At 53.2% G+C, this 14,619-nt stretch overlaps 1 protein-coding gene across 1 annotated transcript in view; it reads right to left on the bottom strand.

Annotated features, from left to right (window-relative positions):
* NATD1 (N-acetyltransferase domain containing 1) overlaps positions 1–8,083 on the bottom strand; it is a 20,215-nt gene extending 12,132 nt beyond the window's left edge. Inside the window, exons 1-3 of the mRNA XM_010843162.1 lie at positions 8,011–8,083; positions 7,211–7,301; positions 6,634–6,701 (exon numbers count right to left, since the gene is read on the bottom strand). Of these exons, the coding sequence (XP_010841464.1) occupies positions 6,634–6,701; positions 7,211–7,301; positions 8,011–8,083 (232 nt within the window). The remainder of the gene's footprint in view (positions 1–6,633; positions 6,702–7,210; positions 7,302–8,010) is intronic.
* Between the last annotated feature and the right edge of the window lie 6,536 nt (positions 8,084–14,619).

Genomic DNA, 14,619 nt, shown 5'->3' with positions numbered 1-14,619 from the left:
CTGAGACCAAAGCTGAACTTGCAGGTGAAGGAAGAACCGAGACCACTCAAGGCCCTGAGATCCTCTGGGGAAGATGGGGGTGGAGACTGCAGTGGGCACAGGGAGCTGGGCCAGGTGCCAGGTAGGAGGGGGCAGTGTGGACTGAGGCGGAGTGGGGTGTCCTGTCCTGCCCCCTCCATCTGACGGGTCATGTAGGAAACCCGTCCCAGATCTGATTTTCCAGTAGGAGCTGGAAACAAAAATAAAGTGAGGTCTCCTGTGGCTTAAATGATGGCAAGTGATTAAATACACAGTTACACGTAGCTGTTGCTACTCTTACTGGGGAGAGAGACAGAGGATCTGGCAGATAAAGTCCATCAGCATGTTCATTGCAGGATTCTAGACATTTTTCTGGAGATATAAATTTTTCAAAAATAAAAAATTGCGGGGGAACTTCCCTGGTGGTCCAGCGGTTAAGACTGTGTGCTTCTGAGGCAGGGGTGTGGATTTGACCTTCATCAGGGGGCGCAGACCCCACATGCTGTGTGGCAAAAAAAATGCAAAAAAAAAAAAAAACGTGGGGCAGAAGAGATAAAATCAAATAGAATATGGGAATATTGGTCAGATCCTGGTTTGAAAAAAATCAGCTGTAAAAGGCACGTGGGGCTAATGGGGTATTTGAATTTGGCCTGAGTGTCAGCTGCCTGTGGAATGATGGCTTTTGTCCCAGATGGGATAATCGTCTTGTGCTTGCGAAGAGAAGGTTTCTGTTCTCTGGGGACACATGCTGACGGGTAGGAGAAGAAGGTTATGCCAGTGACCCTCAGGAAACAGTGGGATCCTACGGAGTCACCTTTTAGGTCTGGCGCCTTGGACTCAACCGCCTTGGGGTGCATCGTCTTGTTCCTGCTCCTTCGTCTCTGAGCAGCCTCCCATTGACAGATCAACCGCCTTTGTCTGTCCATTTGCAAGTCCACGGGCACTTGGGGCCTTTCCAGGATTTAGTTAAATAAAGCTGCTCTTAGTACTTGCACACAGGTTTCTCACGTGTGTCAATGTAGGTTTTCACATGTCTTGCGAGTAGAACGGCTGGGTCGTAGGCAGGTATAGGTTTGATTTTATAGGAGACTGCCAACCTGTTTGTAGCAGATGTAAGCTTTTATATACAGGATGGGTAAGCAACTAGGCTCTACTGTAGAGCACAGGGAACTATATTCAATATTCTATGATATGGGACTGCTCTGAGGGTCCATTGGTTAAGAATTTGCCTTTCTATGCAGGGTACTTGGGTTTGATCCCTGGTCAGAGAACTAAGATCCCACATGCCACAGAGCAACTAAGCCCGTGAGCGGCGACTAGAGAATCCATGTGCCGTAAAGAAAGATCTCACGCAAAGGAAGATCTTAGCTGCAACTAAGACTCAAGGCAGCCAAGTAAACAAATAAATAAATATTTTAAAAAATTATTTTAAAAATCGGTGCTATACCATAGTCCATGGGGTCTCACAGAATTGGATACAACAGGGCATGTATGCACAATATGAGAAGAATATGAGAAAAATAATACATATACATGTACAACTGAATCACTTTGCTGTACAGCAGTAATTAACACAACACTGTAAATCAACTGCACTTCAATTCTTAAAAATCTGTGTAGAAGAAAACCCTTAGCCATCCTAACAGGTGCACAGTGGACACTCTGCATGGTCTCAGCTTGCAAGCCCTGGTGACTGGTGATGAGAGCGTCGCTCCATGGGCTTGTTTGCCGTCTGGATAGCTTCCTCGTGAGGTGTCTGCTCAGGTCTTTTGCACACTTTTTATTGGGTTGTTTGTTTTCTTATGATTGAGTCGTAAGAATTCTTTGTATATTCTGGGTACAAGCCCTGTATCAGAGATGTGTTTTGAAAATATTTTCTCCCAGGGCTGTTTTGAGGATTAAATGACATTATAAACATTAAGTCAGTGGGTTGTTGTTTAGCTGCTGGGTTGCATCCCACTCTTTGGCAACTCCATTGTAGCCCACCAGACTTCTCTGTCAGTGGGATTTCCTAGGAAAGAATACTGGAGTGGGTTGCCATTTCCTCCTCCAAGGGATCTTCCTGACCCAGGATCAACCCGCATCTCCTTCCGGGCAGGGAGATTCGTTACCACGGAGCTACCTGGGAAGCCCAAGTCAGTGGGTAGTCTTACCATTATGAGTCTTTTTACTACTGCTGCGTATCATTCTGTTTTGTCCCTCAACAGAACAAGACCTCACGTGTCTGCACCCGGAGCTCCCCATGGCACCTGCACGGAGGCTGCCCACACCTACCCCCAGGTCCCCATTGCTGGAACTCCCCTGGGTGGGGGCAGCCTCTGCTGGAGCCCAGGACATCTGGGTTGTTTGTTGTTTACATGTTCACTTATCAAAACCACCCAGCTGGCCCTGGCTGCCCGGCTGGGCCCAGAGGAGGCCCCAGAGGAGGCCCCAGAGATGGCCTCGCCCTCCTGCTTTGCCCGCAGGACACAGCCACGTCCCTGCCACCCCTAGTCCATGCTCCTAGTGCCAGGTGGGCCTGCACAGACATGTCCCCTCGTTCGTGCTTCATGGTGGCACCCAGAATCCAAGCCCTGTCTGCCAGACAGCTGAGGCTAGAGGCGGTGGTGTGGCCACCCAGAGCCCACCACCCACCACCCAGAAGACCCTGGCTCTAGTGCCCGACTGGGTAGTCTGCAGCACTGGCACTCAGCGGATGCCCCTCAGGCTGAGGACGAGTGGAGGCAGACAGGGGCTCCTGAGCACAGGGCTCTGCGTGGATGATCTCCCTCCAGGGAGTAGCTGTTATGGTCCCATTTTACAGATGAGGAAACTGAGGCTGAGGGAGCCCAGGTTACTCACTGAAGAAATCAGTGTCCCTATAACCTGAGTGCTTGCCTGCTGGGCCAGGCTGAACCTGTGGCCTCTGTCCCCTCCGTGGGGTCTGCCCCAACTGGGTGGGGGTGGCATGCACCTCACTGATGATACCCACTGGAAGTCGGCTATGGCACCCCCACTTCGCCCATGACTCCCCCACTTCTCTTCTGCCTTCAAGCTCATTGTGACATCCCTGTCTTTGCACCCTTATCTGTGCGGGGCTGCTTCCCTGCTCCCTTCCCACCCAAGGACCACCCCCCCCCCCGCCACCCCATTCAGCAGAGCCTCCAGTGGACGTGGCTGACTCACAGCCTTTGCTGGCCCCGAGGTGTGGAGGGTGATGTGGTCAGATCTGGCTACATGGAGGAGCATGTTCCTTTTTCTGGCCCCCTTGGGACTGTCTTCCTTGAAACAGTCATGTGGGTGGGACATGGTGTTTACATGGCAAACAGTGCAGAAGACTGGGAGGCACCCAAATGCCTTCAGCAGGGACCACCGAGCGCCTTGTGGGAGAGTCACCCGGTGGACACTGTTGGCAGCTGTGGTGAGGATGGCTGCTGTCCCCAGGCTGAGCTGGAAGGACACCCATGGCCTCTGAGTCACAAAGGGACCGTGTGCGGAGAACAGAGGCTGCCTGCCTGAAGGTGCACACTGGCCACGCTTCTGGGCGTGAGGAACAGAGCTGGGGACACTTTTCACTCCACATCTTATCACTGCTTGAATTTCAAACTGCAATTTCTCCCTCCTCCGGAGGCTGCCTCTGGTTCCATTCCCTGAAATGCCTATTTTGAATAACCTGGGGGTTGGGGGAGGGCACCCTTTTCTAAACTTGCTCCCCATAAGTTCTAGGGCAGCACCTCCCACCAGTCCTTCCCTTGTGGCCTTGGGCACCCCCGAGGGAGGGGCCTGGTGTCCAGCTCAAAACCCTAGACAGCCACTGAGTTGATGCCTGGCCTGCCCCTCCCTGGCCTCAGGAGGGGGGCTGGTTTCACAGCCCAGACTCACTGGGCTCTGAATGTGTGCCAGGCACCTCTGATCCTCACCCTGACTTTTAAAAGTGAAGACCATTAAAACCCCCACTTTACAGAGGATGAGACTGAAGCTCAAAGCAGTTCTGAAGTCCTTTAATTAGCCGGAGGCAGAGGAGCAGGAGTCCCGTCTGTGCGGCTCCTGGCAGCTATTAGAGGGTGCGGCTCCTCCCCGTGGGGCGGCGGAAGCCCCTCAGCTTGGAGGTGCCTTTCTCCTGTCCTGGGTGACTTGGGCCCCAAAGATGCCCCGGCCTGGGACTGAGGGCTCCCACCTCGTGGGATGAGGGCAGCACAGCCCTTTCAGGAGGCCAGGGGAGGGAGCAGTAATTCCACCTGGAGCAGCTGGGAGGGCTTCCTGGGGGAGGTGGTGCTGGCACTCAGCCTGGGAGGATGAGGTAGCCATCAGATCTTCAGTCCAGCGTGTTCCCTACTAAGCTCACTATCTTCTCTTCCCACACCTACTGCCCTGCCCCGTTTTATCTCTTGATTGGCACCCTCCTCCAGGGCCTGGAGGCGGCCTCCTGCCTCATCCTCTCCCTTCTTCCCACTAGCCACTCAGGCCTCTGAATCTTTCTCAGACCCCGTCCCCACCTTCCTGCCCCTCCTGGACTTGCTCCTGCCTCCTCCCTGGAGGAGGAAGTCCCTTCTGGGGTCTTCCTGACACCCTGGGAAGTATGGTAGGTAGCTCTGTGAATGGCCACTGCCCTTGGCAAGCTGCAGAAGGGGTTTTGAAAGGAGGTTTTGAAAAATGGCTCCAATTCTCATTCCACTCACTGTGGGGCAGCCTCAGTGTCTCGGCCCCTTAAAACCAGGCCAGTTGCTTTGGCCAGTAGAGTCAGGCAGGCGCACCACCAGCAGGAAGGGCTACGCAGCTTCCAGCCTCTGCCCACTCCCTGTGCGGAAGCCCTGAACAGGGGCAGAGGCTGTGTGGAGGGGCTCCAGCCCACTGCATCCCCGCAGGGCCCAGCCCTGGAGTCCTCCTGGCCCAGGGGCCAGACTTGGAAATGAAGGGAAACAAAGACTCTCTGAAGGAATCCAGCAGAGGCCCCAGACATGGTGGGACAGAGACAGCGTCAGAAAACAGTTATTCCACACCAATGGTTTAGGGTTGTCAGGCAGCAGGACACAAGCATAGGGGGATTTTGTGACCCTCCCCATCTCTGATGTCGTTCCTTTCTCAACCTGTTTCTGCTAGGACCTGTGAGAGGCTGGGGCCTGCCAAAGTGGCACTGGCTTGGAACTCAGCCTGTTGGGGCCAATGTGAGGAAAGCAGGAGAGACTCCATCTTGTCTGTCATCCCTCTTAAAGACAGGATGTGAACTGGGCCTGAACCCTGCCCAATAGTGAGGAAACCGATGCTAATAAAAACCAGGTCTCCTGGAGACTTCCCTCCCTACAGACGGCAAACGGAGATAGTTGAGATCAGGCTGCCCCTGTTAGATTAACCATGCCCCACCCCCCACCCCCGCCTTGATGTATAATCATTGTTCTCCGCCTTTAACCTTAATGGTTTGTTCTAGCACCTACTTGTAAACCTCAATCATATACAACACAGAGATTGCTAACATGTAACCAGTCATGTAGTGGGGGAGGGGGGATATAAAACTGGGCCTCTCAGAAACACTAGGGTCTTTGTTGGGAACTGATTCCCCTTGGACCTGCTGGCGTAATAAACTGTACTCCACTGTCCTGAGTATCCTCCGAGGTGCGTTTTGCGACTCCGGATTCCACAAGCCCAGGGTCAAATCCTAGAGCCACTGTTTACCCTTTCCCTGTAAAACTATGGGACTGGATTAGAATCAGGGGCCACTGGCCATGACCATCTTCCCCCCACCCCCCACCCAAACCGCTACGTATACTCAACCCCTGATATCACTGGAGTAGAGTCTTGAGTCACTAGGTGTGGTCAAGTCTTTTGAGGATCAGTTTGGGTAATCCAGGAAGGCTGCATTGTAAGAGGCAGGATTTGGTTGCAAAGAATAGCCAGAGTTAAAAATAATCATGCCATTTTGCTTGGTTACATTAAAATATCAAAGTAATATAAGAATTGACTTTATTAGCATATTAAAGGAGAAGGCAGTGGCACCCCACTCCAGTACTCTTGCCTGGAAAATCCCATGGGCAGAGGAGCCTGGTAGGCTGCAGTCCATGGGGTCGCAAAGAGTCGGACACAACTGAGAGACTTCACTTTCACTTTTCACTTTCATGCACTGGAGAAGGAAATGGCAACCCACTCCAGTGTTCTTGCCTTGAGAATCCCAGGGACGGGGAGGCCTGGTGGGCTGCTGTCTATGGGGTCACACAGAGTCAGACATGACTGAAGTGACTTAGCAGCAGCAGCAGCATATTAAAATACTATATATTTAATTTAGATTAAAAGTAGCATGGTAGAGAGTAATTGCTGTGGCTCAGATGGTAAAGAATCTGCCTGCAATGCAGAAAACCTGGATTCAATCCCTGGGTAGGGAAGATCCCCTGGAGTAGGAAATGGCAACCCACTCCAATATTCTTGCCTGGAGAATTCCATGGACAGAGGAGCCTGGCGGGCTACAGACCATGGGATGGCAATGAGTCAGACACCACTGACCGACTAACACTTTCACACTTTCAAAAGTACATAATTCCTGCAGCAGTGTTAGACAAGAAAAGAATAAAGAAAATAATCACATTGCTTGTGAAATTAGGCCCAGAAATCACTATGGCTGGCCTGGAGTACTTCCTACCTTCCCACCTTGCAACTCGGACCAGGCTGCAACTTTGGGCAAATGCTCCCCATGGTTCAAACAAGGCACAAACCAGCTGGCAGAAGCAGGCATTCTCACCAGCCGGAGGAGGCCAGGCATGGGGCATGTGGTCCCTGAGGAGGTGCTGCTGTGCTGCCCTCCTCCCCTGATGCTGCAGAGCTGCCAACAGCAAGGTCATCATGCAGTTGGTGCCCTGGTTGTCACAAAGCAGCCCAAGGGTGCCAGCTCCAGTACCCCTCCCACAACCTCTGGGCTCGCCCCAAGCATAGTAGCCTCCAGACCCAGGTTGGTGGGAGTCTTTGCTTAGGAGGGCTTGTCCGAGAAGCTGGACATCTCAAGGGCATTAGAAACAGTCCGAGTGCAGGGCCTGGGCAGCTGGAGGGGAGTGCGCTGGTGGAAAAAAGTCGACATTTATAGCATTTTCCGCTGCAGAGCACTTGTCACAATGCCCCATGGAGCACCATGCTGGACAGATCTGGGGCTTGACTGGGAGTCTGATGGCTGCTTGGCCTGGATTCCTCCCCCCCTCAACCCCCACAGACTGCTTGCTGGCCTTGTGCCCACCTGACCCGCGCCCCACTCAGGCTCCACTGGAAACCAGGCTGTGGGCAGAAGGGCGGCGCCAGGCGTGGCCGCAGGGCCAGCACCACAGAGGCTGTGGGAGGGCGTCTGGTCTGCAGGGCTCTGGGGAGACTTGTATCTTTGTTCCTGAGGTGAGGCTGGCAGGCTGGACAGTCCAGATATTCTAAAAATATTCCATTTTTGGCTTTCCACGACCTAGGCCTGCTGACCTCCGAGCCTCAGGCTCTCACTCCCCGATCCTCCTCTCTTGCTCAAGCTCTGCTCCAGACACGCTGGCCTTTAAGTGCTGCTTTGAGTTGATTTCCAATTCTCCTAGAAGCCATCCAGGCACATAGAAGTCAGACGGCATTGCAAGAACCATCTGGAGAGCAGGAATATCTATGGACAAACAGGAGCTGTTTGAGCACCTACTTATACTGGGCTTTAGGTGCTGGGGGTGCAGCAGAGACCTCAACACATGCTCCTTCAGCTGACATTCTTGTGGGACTGTTTCCAACCCTCATAGCCCCCTTACTTCTCAGTCACATGCTTGTTTTAAGTGTGAGACAGTGTCTGACGCTTCCTACTGCAGACAAAGACTTAGTCCCTTACACACGGATCCCTGCACTTCCCCTCCCCCCGTGCCCACTCTCTTTTCAGATACATTAGCATTTGGTGCTTTGGTTTACATACTGTGATTATGTAAATATTGTTCACAGCTGAGCTGTGCAGTAGTTTATGACTACACTTTCTATTTTGTGTTGTTTTTCCGGGAATTAATCATTGACTTGTTTTCTTCTTACATCCCTCTGGGCACTCAAGGGGTCCTTTCAACCTGGGACTCATGGCCTTCAGTTCTGGGAAGTTGGAGGGCATAACTGCTCTTTTACAAACTCTTAGCTTATTTTGTTTTCATCCTTACCTGTATACCCACCCTCAGTGGGACCTGGTGTCTCCCAGGCTGCTGTGTCCAAGGGGACATCTGTATTGGTGTATTGGTATTGGTGTTCGTATTGTATTGGTGTCTGGCCTCAGATTGGCTTCCTCCCCTGCAGACATTAATTTCACCTTCCTCCACTCTACTAAGTTGGTTACCATTTTTCTATTCATTTGATAGCTTCAAAAATTTTGTAGATTCTGTCCCTGTCATTGACTTTCCTATTCTCTTTGCTCTTGTGAGTTTGTGTTTTGTAGTTGTTAAGTTGCTAAGTCCTGTTTGACTTTTTGTGACTCTATGGACTGTAGCATGCCAGGCTCCTCTGCCCTCCACTATCTCCCAGAGTTTGCTTAAACTCATGTCCGTTGAGTCGGTGATGCTTTCCAACCATCTCATCCTCTGCTGTCCCCTTCTCTTCCTGCATTCAATCTTTCTCAGCATCAGGGTCTTTTCTAATGAGTCAGCTCTTCGCATCAGGTGGTCCAAGTATTGGAACTTCAGCTTCAGCATTGGTCCTTCCAATGAATATTCAGGACTGATTTCCTTTATGATAGACTGGTTTGATCTCTGTGCAGTCCAAGGGACTCTCAAGAGTCTTCTCCAACACCATAGTTCAAAAGCATCACTTCTTTGGTGCTCAGCCTTCTTTATAATGGTCCAACTCTCACATCCGCAGATGACTACTGGAAAAAACCGTAGGTTTGACTATACGGACCTTTGTCAGCAAAGTGATGTCTCTGCTTTTTAATATGCTGTCTAGGTTTGTCATAGCTTTCCTTCTAAGGAGCAAGCATCTTTTAATTTCATGGCTACAGTCACCATCCACAGTGATTTTGGAGCCAAAGAAAATAATATGTGATTACTTCCACTTTTTCCCTTTCTATTTGCCATGAAGTTATGGGACCGGATGCCATGATCCTTGTTTTTGTTTTTTTTTTTTTCAAATGTTGAGTTTCAAGCTAGCTTTTGCACTCTCTTCTTTCACTCTCATCAAGAGGCTTTATAGTTTGTACCTTAAAGTTTTCTTAGTTTACTATTATTTTAGTGGGGATTTAGGAGGGAAGGGAGAAAAATATCCTGGTTCAGTTCATGGTTAACTAGGTAGGAGTCCCCCTCATCTTGTTTCTGAGCCTCCGCTGTGTGCCATAGAATAATTTAAGTTGGCCCCTACATCCAGTTTCACATAACTTTTTTTGGTCACCCAAGTTTGAGCTCAGAAGACACCTCCTCCAAGAAGGCCTCCTTGGCCACCCATCTAATGAAGCCACCCTGTCATGTTGCCCTGCTTACTTCGTTTTTAGTTCTTATCACTATTTGAAATTATTTTATAGATTTACTTTCACTGTTGTATTTGGGTTTTTTTTTTCAGTCTCCTCCAGAAGGCTTGCTCCATGAAGGCAGGGGCCCTTTCTGTCTTGTTGTTTACTGTTCCTTCAGCACCTAACATGGTATCAGGCACAGATAGATGCTCAGGAAATATGTGTTGGACAGATGGATGGAGTTGAGCCTGGGATCTCCAAGAAGCAACTTCAGCATAACTTAAGGAAGAAGCTGGTAATGGTCAGAGTTTGCTGGGCTTGGAAGATGCTGCCAGTGAGAAGGTGAGACCCTCATGGAGGTGGAGGGTGAGGTCAGGCCTGGAGATAGCTGACAGGGGACACAAGAAGGATGTGATCACTTCCAAGGCCTGACTGAGACCAGTGATTGGCGTAAGGTCACTCAGCTACTTCCTGGTGGAGCCAGGACTCCCCTCAGATCAGAAAACGGCCCTTTGCAGACAGATACTGGGATACGTCTGGTAGTGGCATCAGCCCAGTCTGGACACAGTTCTTTCTCTCTTCCCCCTGGTCCTGTGATCTTGGGCGTGTGGCTTGACTCTGTTTGCTGTACTTCTCCCCCAAACCATGGGATAAGAACAGCTCTCAGGTTGTGGGCTCTATGTTGAGCCTGCTAGTAAAATGCCTGGTACATAGCAGGTTGTTCCTGGTCACGGCTAAATGCCTGACTTCATCCTTCCTGGTGGTGGGACCTGGGCCAGATGCTTGAAGCCTTGAGCCTCAGTTTCCTCTTCTGTGGGATGAAGGTCTGTCCACACTGGCCTTGCCAGGTCATGTGAAATCTTGGACTTCGAGTGCAATGCCTGTCAGTGAAACTTTGTCCCTGCCTCCTGGGCATGAAGTGCTACACATAAGGACTTGGGGACAGACAGGCTCCAGGCCAGGGCTCCTGGGATGCTCAGAGGCCCCTGGCACCTGGAAGGTTCCTGGGGGGATGCCTTGGGTATCTGTGAAGCCCTGCAGGGTCCTGGGCAGGACAGACCACAGGGCTCAGTCAGAAGCAAAGTGCTTGGCATCTTCCCAGAAAGCCGTGGCAGGAGTTTGGGGCGATGTGATTTGCCCAGAAGGGTGTCGCAAACTGCTTTAATGGGGGCTTGGGCAGGGGAAACTCTATCTCCCTCTGGCCGTTGCAACAGCAGCTCTGCCACTACTAGCCGCCTCCGCCCCACTCTGAGCCTCTGTTTCTCGTCTGATATACAGAGATGATGGTGGCAGCGTGCACCTTGCTGCAGTACTGTGGGCCTTCCTCCTTTCCACATGCGTTTATGGCGCACCTGTGGTGTGATGGGGACACTGCAGTGACCAGAGCAGTCATGCCTCCATGCAGCTTGATTATGGTGAGTCCACAAAATGGTGCGCTTCGAGGGATTAGCCCATAGTAAGACTTGCTGTTTTTCTCATAGAGCCACCTAACTGGTGTGAATTCACCATTGATACTCAAGAGTGATGGCAGCTTAGATAGAGCAGGTGAGCTCCTGCACCCCCACCCACGACCTTTCCTCCTGTGTAGACTGCAGCATCCAGGCCTGACCCTGAATAAGAGGCTCCCATCTCCTTCCAGGCTCAAGGGTAACTACTTCCAGCCCTAAAGCACCATCTCTAGCCAGAAAGAATTCAGCCCCCACCTTGGAGCAGCTCGATTTGCTGGAGATGCAGGTGGGGTTGCAGCCACTGGCGGAGCTGGGGTCCCTCGGAGGCTGTGTCAGGAAGAGCCTCCCCTCCCTGTTTCAGAACTGGGCCTTGAGGGGTAGGAATGAGTCAGGTGGAAAAGGCAGGGAAGGGCATTCCCAGTTGAGGGAACAGCCTTTGGAAAGGAAGGTTCAGGGAGGAGAGCTGGGGCTGGGAGATCCCTGGGGAGGTTCTCTGCTGAGTGTCTGGGCTTGGCCAGCCCTGTTTTGTAAGGCTCTCTGGCTGCTGCGGAGGAACTGGGGACAGGAAGCAAGGGGAGGGGGGCAGAGGAGGTCCTGGCAGTGTCCAGGGCTCCACAGAGTGACCAGCTGAGGTCCAGCCACCATGCCAGGACTTGCCACCAGAGGGCACTGTGGGCGCAAACTGAGGATGCCCTGCGGCATCAGGGCTGTGTGTGCGTGTGTGTGTGTGTGTGTGTGTGAGTGTGTCTGCGAGTGTGCCTAGATGTGCGTGTGGATGGTGCCTGTGAACGTGCCTGAGCCTGAGTGGTCGCTCCGCGGACAGGTAGACGCTTGTGCATCCCGCTGTGCTCACGCTGTCTGCATGTGTATCTGGGGCGTGTGCACTTGCGAGTGGAAGGGGGCCGAGGGCGTGAGTGAGCATGTGCAGGGGGCCTGCCTCTAGGCCTTTGCACACGCTGTTCCCTTCCCTGGGGTGCTCTTCCCTCCCCTCCCTCCCCTCCTGAGGCTGCAGTGAGGCTCTTCCTCCGTCTCTAAAATCACAGCCCCGCCCCCAGACGCCCGCCAGTCCCCTCCCTCCTTTACCGGGAACACATCCCCTGGCGACTGTAATTTAATTTGGCCATTTCGCTTGTGAGGTTCGCTCAAGAGTCACCTCCCGGCGGGCCGCCACCTTGGGTTCAGCCATCCTCTCTCCAGCCCCACCCCCCACCCTGAACCCATCTAGGGGCCCACATCCTGATCTGGCTACACCCCTTTCCCTGAGTCCACATGGAAGGGTGTTGGGGACTTATTTTCTGCTACAGGCACCCTGTCCAAAGTCCCTCCTGGCTTCTGAGTGGTCGGGGAAACCCAACTTCACTGTGCTGTTTAGAGGCAGAGGGAGGCCAACAGACATGGCAGCAACCAGGGAGTTCTGTGTCCAAGCTGGGCTCTCACAGGTGGTCCCCTGAGCAGCTCCAACCCTCTGTTTCTGGCTTCTCTGCCTGATGAGCTCCTCCTGGTTTTTAAAGGCCCGTCTCAAAGTCACCTCCTCTGAGGAGCCTTCCTGACCTCACCCAGGTGGAGGCTGGCACCTTGTTCACGTGTCTATTTATAGCAGCCCACATGGAGTTTTGTGATTCTCCGGCTGTCTGTCAGGCTCCCTGACTAAGCGTCACCTCCTGCAATGGCAGGCCTCGTCTGAGTCATAGGTGCCATAGGAGCAGGCTGGGTTGGGACAGGAGTTGCTTCCAGTGTCTGCAGCATGCTTTCCATGCTTCCTTTGTTCATTCCTCACATATTTTTTAGGCACCTACTATGTGGAACAGGGTTGTGCAACATAGCATAACATGTCCACAACCCTAGGCTGTGCAACAGGAGTGCTGCAGAGAGCAAGTTGGCAAGATTCCTGCCCAGGATGGTCTGACGGTCCAGAGTGAGAGTCATATTAAAAGCAGAGGAAATAGGAAAGGCATTGGTGGCGTGAGTGCTGTGCAGAGGAATACAACTGATTTGGGTGCATGGCCAGAAGGCCTCTGAAGGTAGTTCATTTAAGAGGATACCTGCAGGGGACTTCCCCGGTGGCTCAGTGGTTAAGACTTCACCTTCCACTGCAGGGGGTCAAGTGTTCAACCCCTGGTTGGGGTGCTAAGATCCCATATGCCTCCCAGCCAAAAAACCAACAGGTAAAACAGAAGCAATATTGTAACAAATACAATAAAGACTTGGTCCACATCAAAAAATCTTAAAAAAAAAAAAAAAAGAGGAGGCCTATGGGATGAAAGGGACCAGCTCCAGGAATCATGGTGGAAGGTTGGAGGGGAAAAGATGTACCAGGCTGAGGGAACAGCAGAGGCGCAGGCCACAGGGTAGGACGGGTATTCGTGTGCACAAGGGGCAGCACTGAGAACCCGCTAACAGTGCGGAGGGAGCACAAGTCCCAGCAGTTGGCAGGGGCCTGAACCCAGAAAACCCACCGGACCAGGCTTGCAGTCCTGGTGGGGAGGTGTCTGTGCTGTTGCCCATTTTGCAGGTGGGTAAACAGCAGGTCCCGAGGTCACAAGACCCATTTGGGACCAAGTACTCTGGGCCACTCCAGACACCCAGGAGTGGTGAGCCCGGGTCAGTTTCCCATAGGAAGTTCACAAACACTTGCTGGGCATCTAGTGAGTGCCAGGCCCTAAGCCAGGCACTTGTGAGCTCACATTCATGAACCCATTTCAGAGAGGTTGCCCTGTCTCTGTAGCACAGGTATGTCAGCAGGCATGGAGATGCTCAGCACCCACCTCTGAGTGGCACGGTTGGCATTTGAACTCATAACCTGCTGAGTCCATAGCTCCTGTCTTTCTGCCCACGCCCCGGGTGCAGGAGGAAATAATGATAATAAGGAGGCCTCACCTTATCTCATCGGGCCTCCTCATCACTGTGAGGGTGGGCCCTGTGGCCACCTCATCTTACAAACGAAAAGGCTTCAAGCCTTTCTAGGAGGTGGTGGAATCTGCTTCCCTCACGTGAGGCGCCTGGAAGGTGACACACTCATGCCCACGTGAAGCGAGGGACTGACCCCGTGACCTCTGCTAGACTGTTCATTCTAGTGACCTGGTCCCCGTGCCAGATTGGTGAGTGGCTCTTGAAATCCCCCAGGCTCCACGTGGGAGCAGGAGAGAGGGCTGGTCCGTCCGTAATGAATAGTCAACAAACACCTTCTGAGTGTCTGCGGAAGCCTGGGTCCCTTCCTTTCAGCAGCGCCTGGAGGCGGGGACGCGGAAACAGGCTCCGGGGTGACATGACTTGCCCAGGTCAGCCTGGCCAGGAAGTAGTCAAAGCGGGATGTGATCTCGACCCCACGAGGGGGCGGGCGCACTTTGACGCCCGCAGCACCCACTTTTCCGCTTCCCGGGCCGCAGCTGGGCGGGCCTGGGGTACCCAGGATTTCTGGGCACTCCAGCCTGCGCGAGCGGGGCGGGCCCAGGAGTGGGCTGGGCTGGTTTCCTGACCGGCAGCGGGAAGGACCCGCCCGGGCTCCGAGGGGCGGGGCCTGACGGGTTTCCCGGTGAGGGGCGGGCTTGACAGTCTGTGGGAGGAGCCACGCCCTGGGCCAATGGAAGGTGAGGCTTGAGTTTGACGGGCAGGCCCCCGACGCCGTTTGATAGGCAGGGGCCGGGCCCGGAGACTGGAGGGCCAATGGGTTCGCGGGGCGGGGCCTACGTCGGCGCCGTCCCGCCGGGGCCCTGCCGCACTGCCCAGTCTGGCCCCGCCGCCTGCCGCGGACACGTCCCTGTTGCCGCC

This window comes from Bison bison, unplaced genomic scaffold (assembly GCF_000754665.1).
Source record: "Bison bison bison isolate TAMUID 2011002044 unplaced genomic scaffold, Bison_UMD1.0 scf7180017864180, whole genome shotgun sequence".
NCBI classification, from domain to species: domain Eukaryota; kingdom Metazoa; phylum Chordata; class Mammalia; order Artiodactyla; family Bovidae; genus Bison; species Bison bison.
This window is presented reverse-complemented; position numbering and strand designations above follow the sequence as displayed.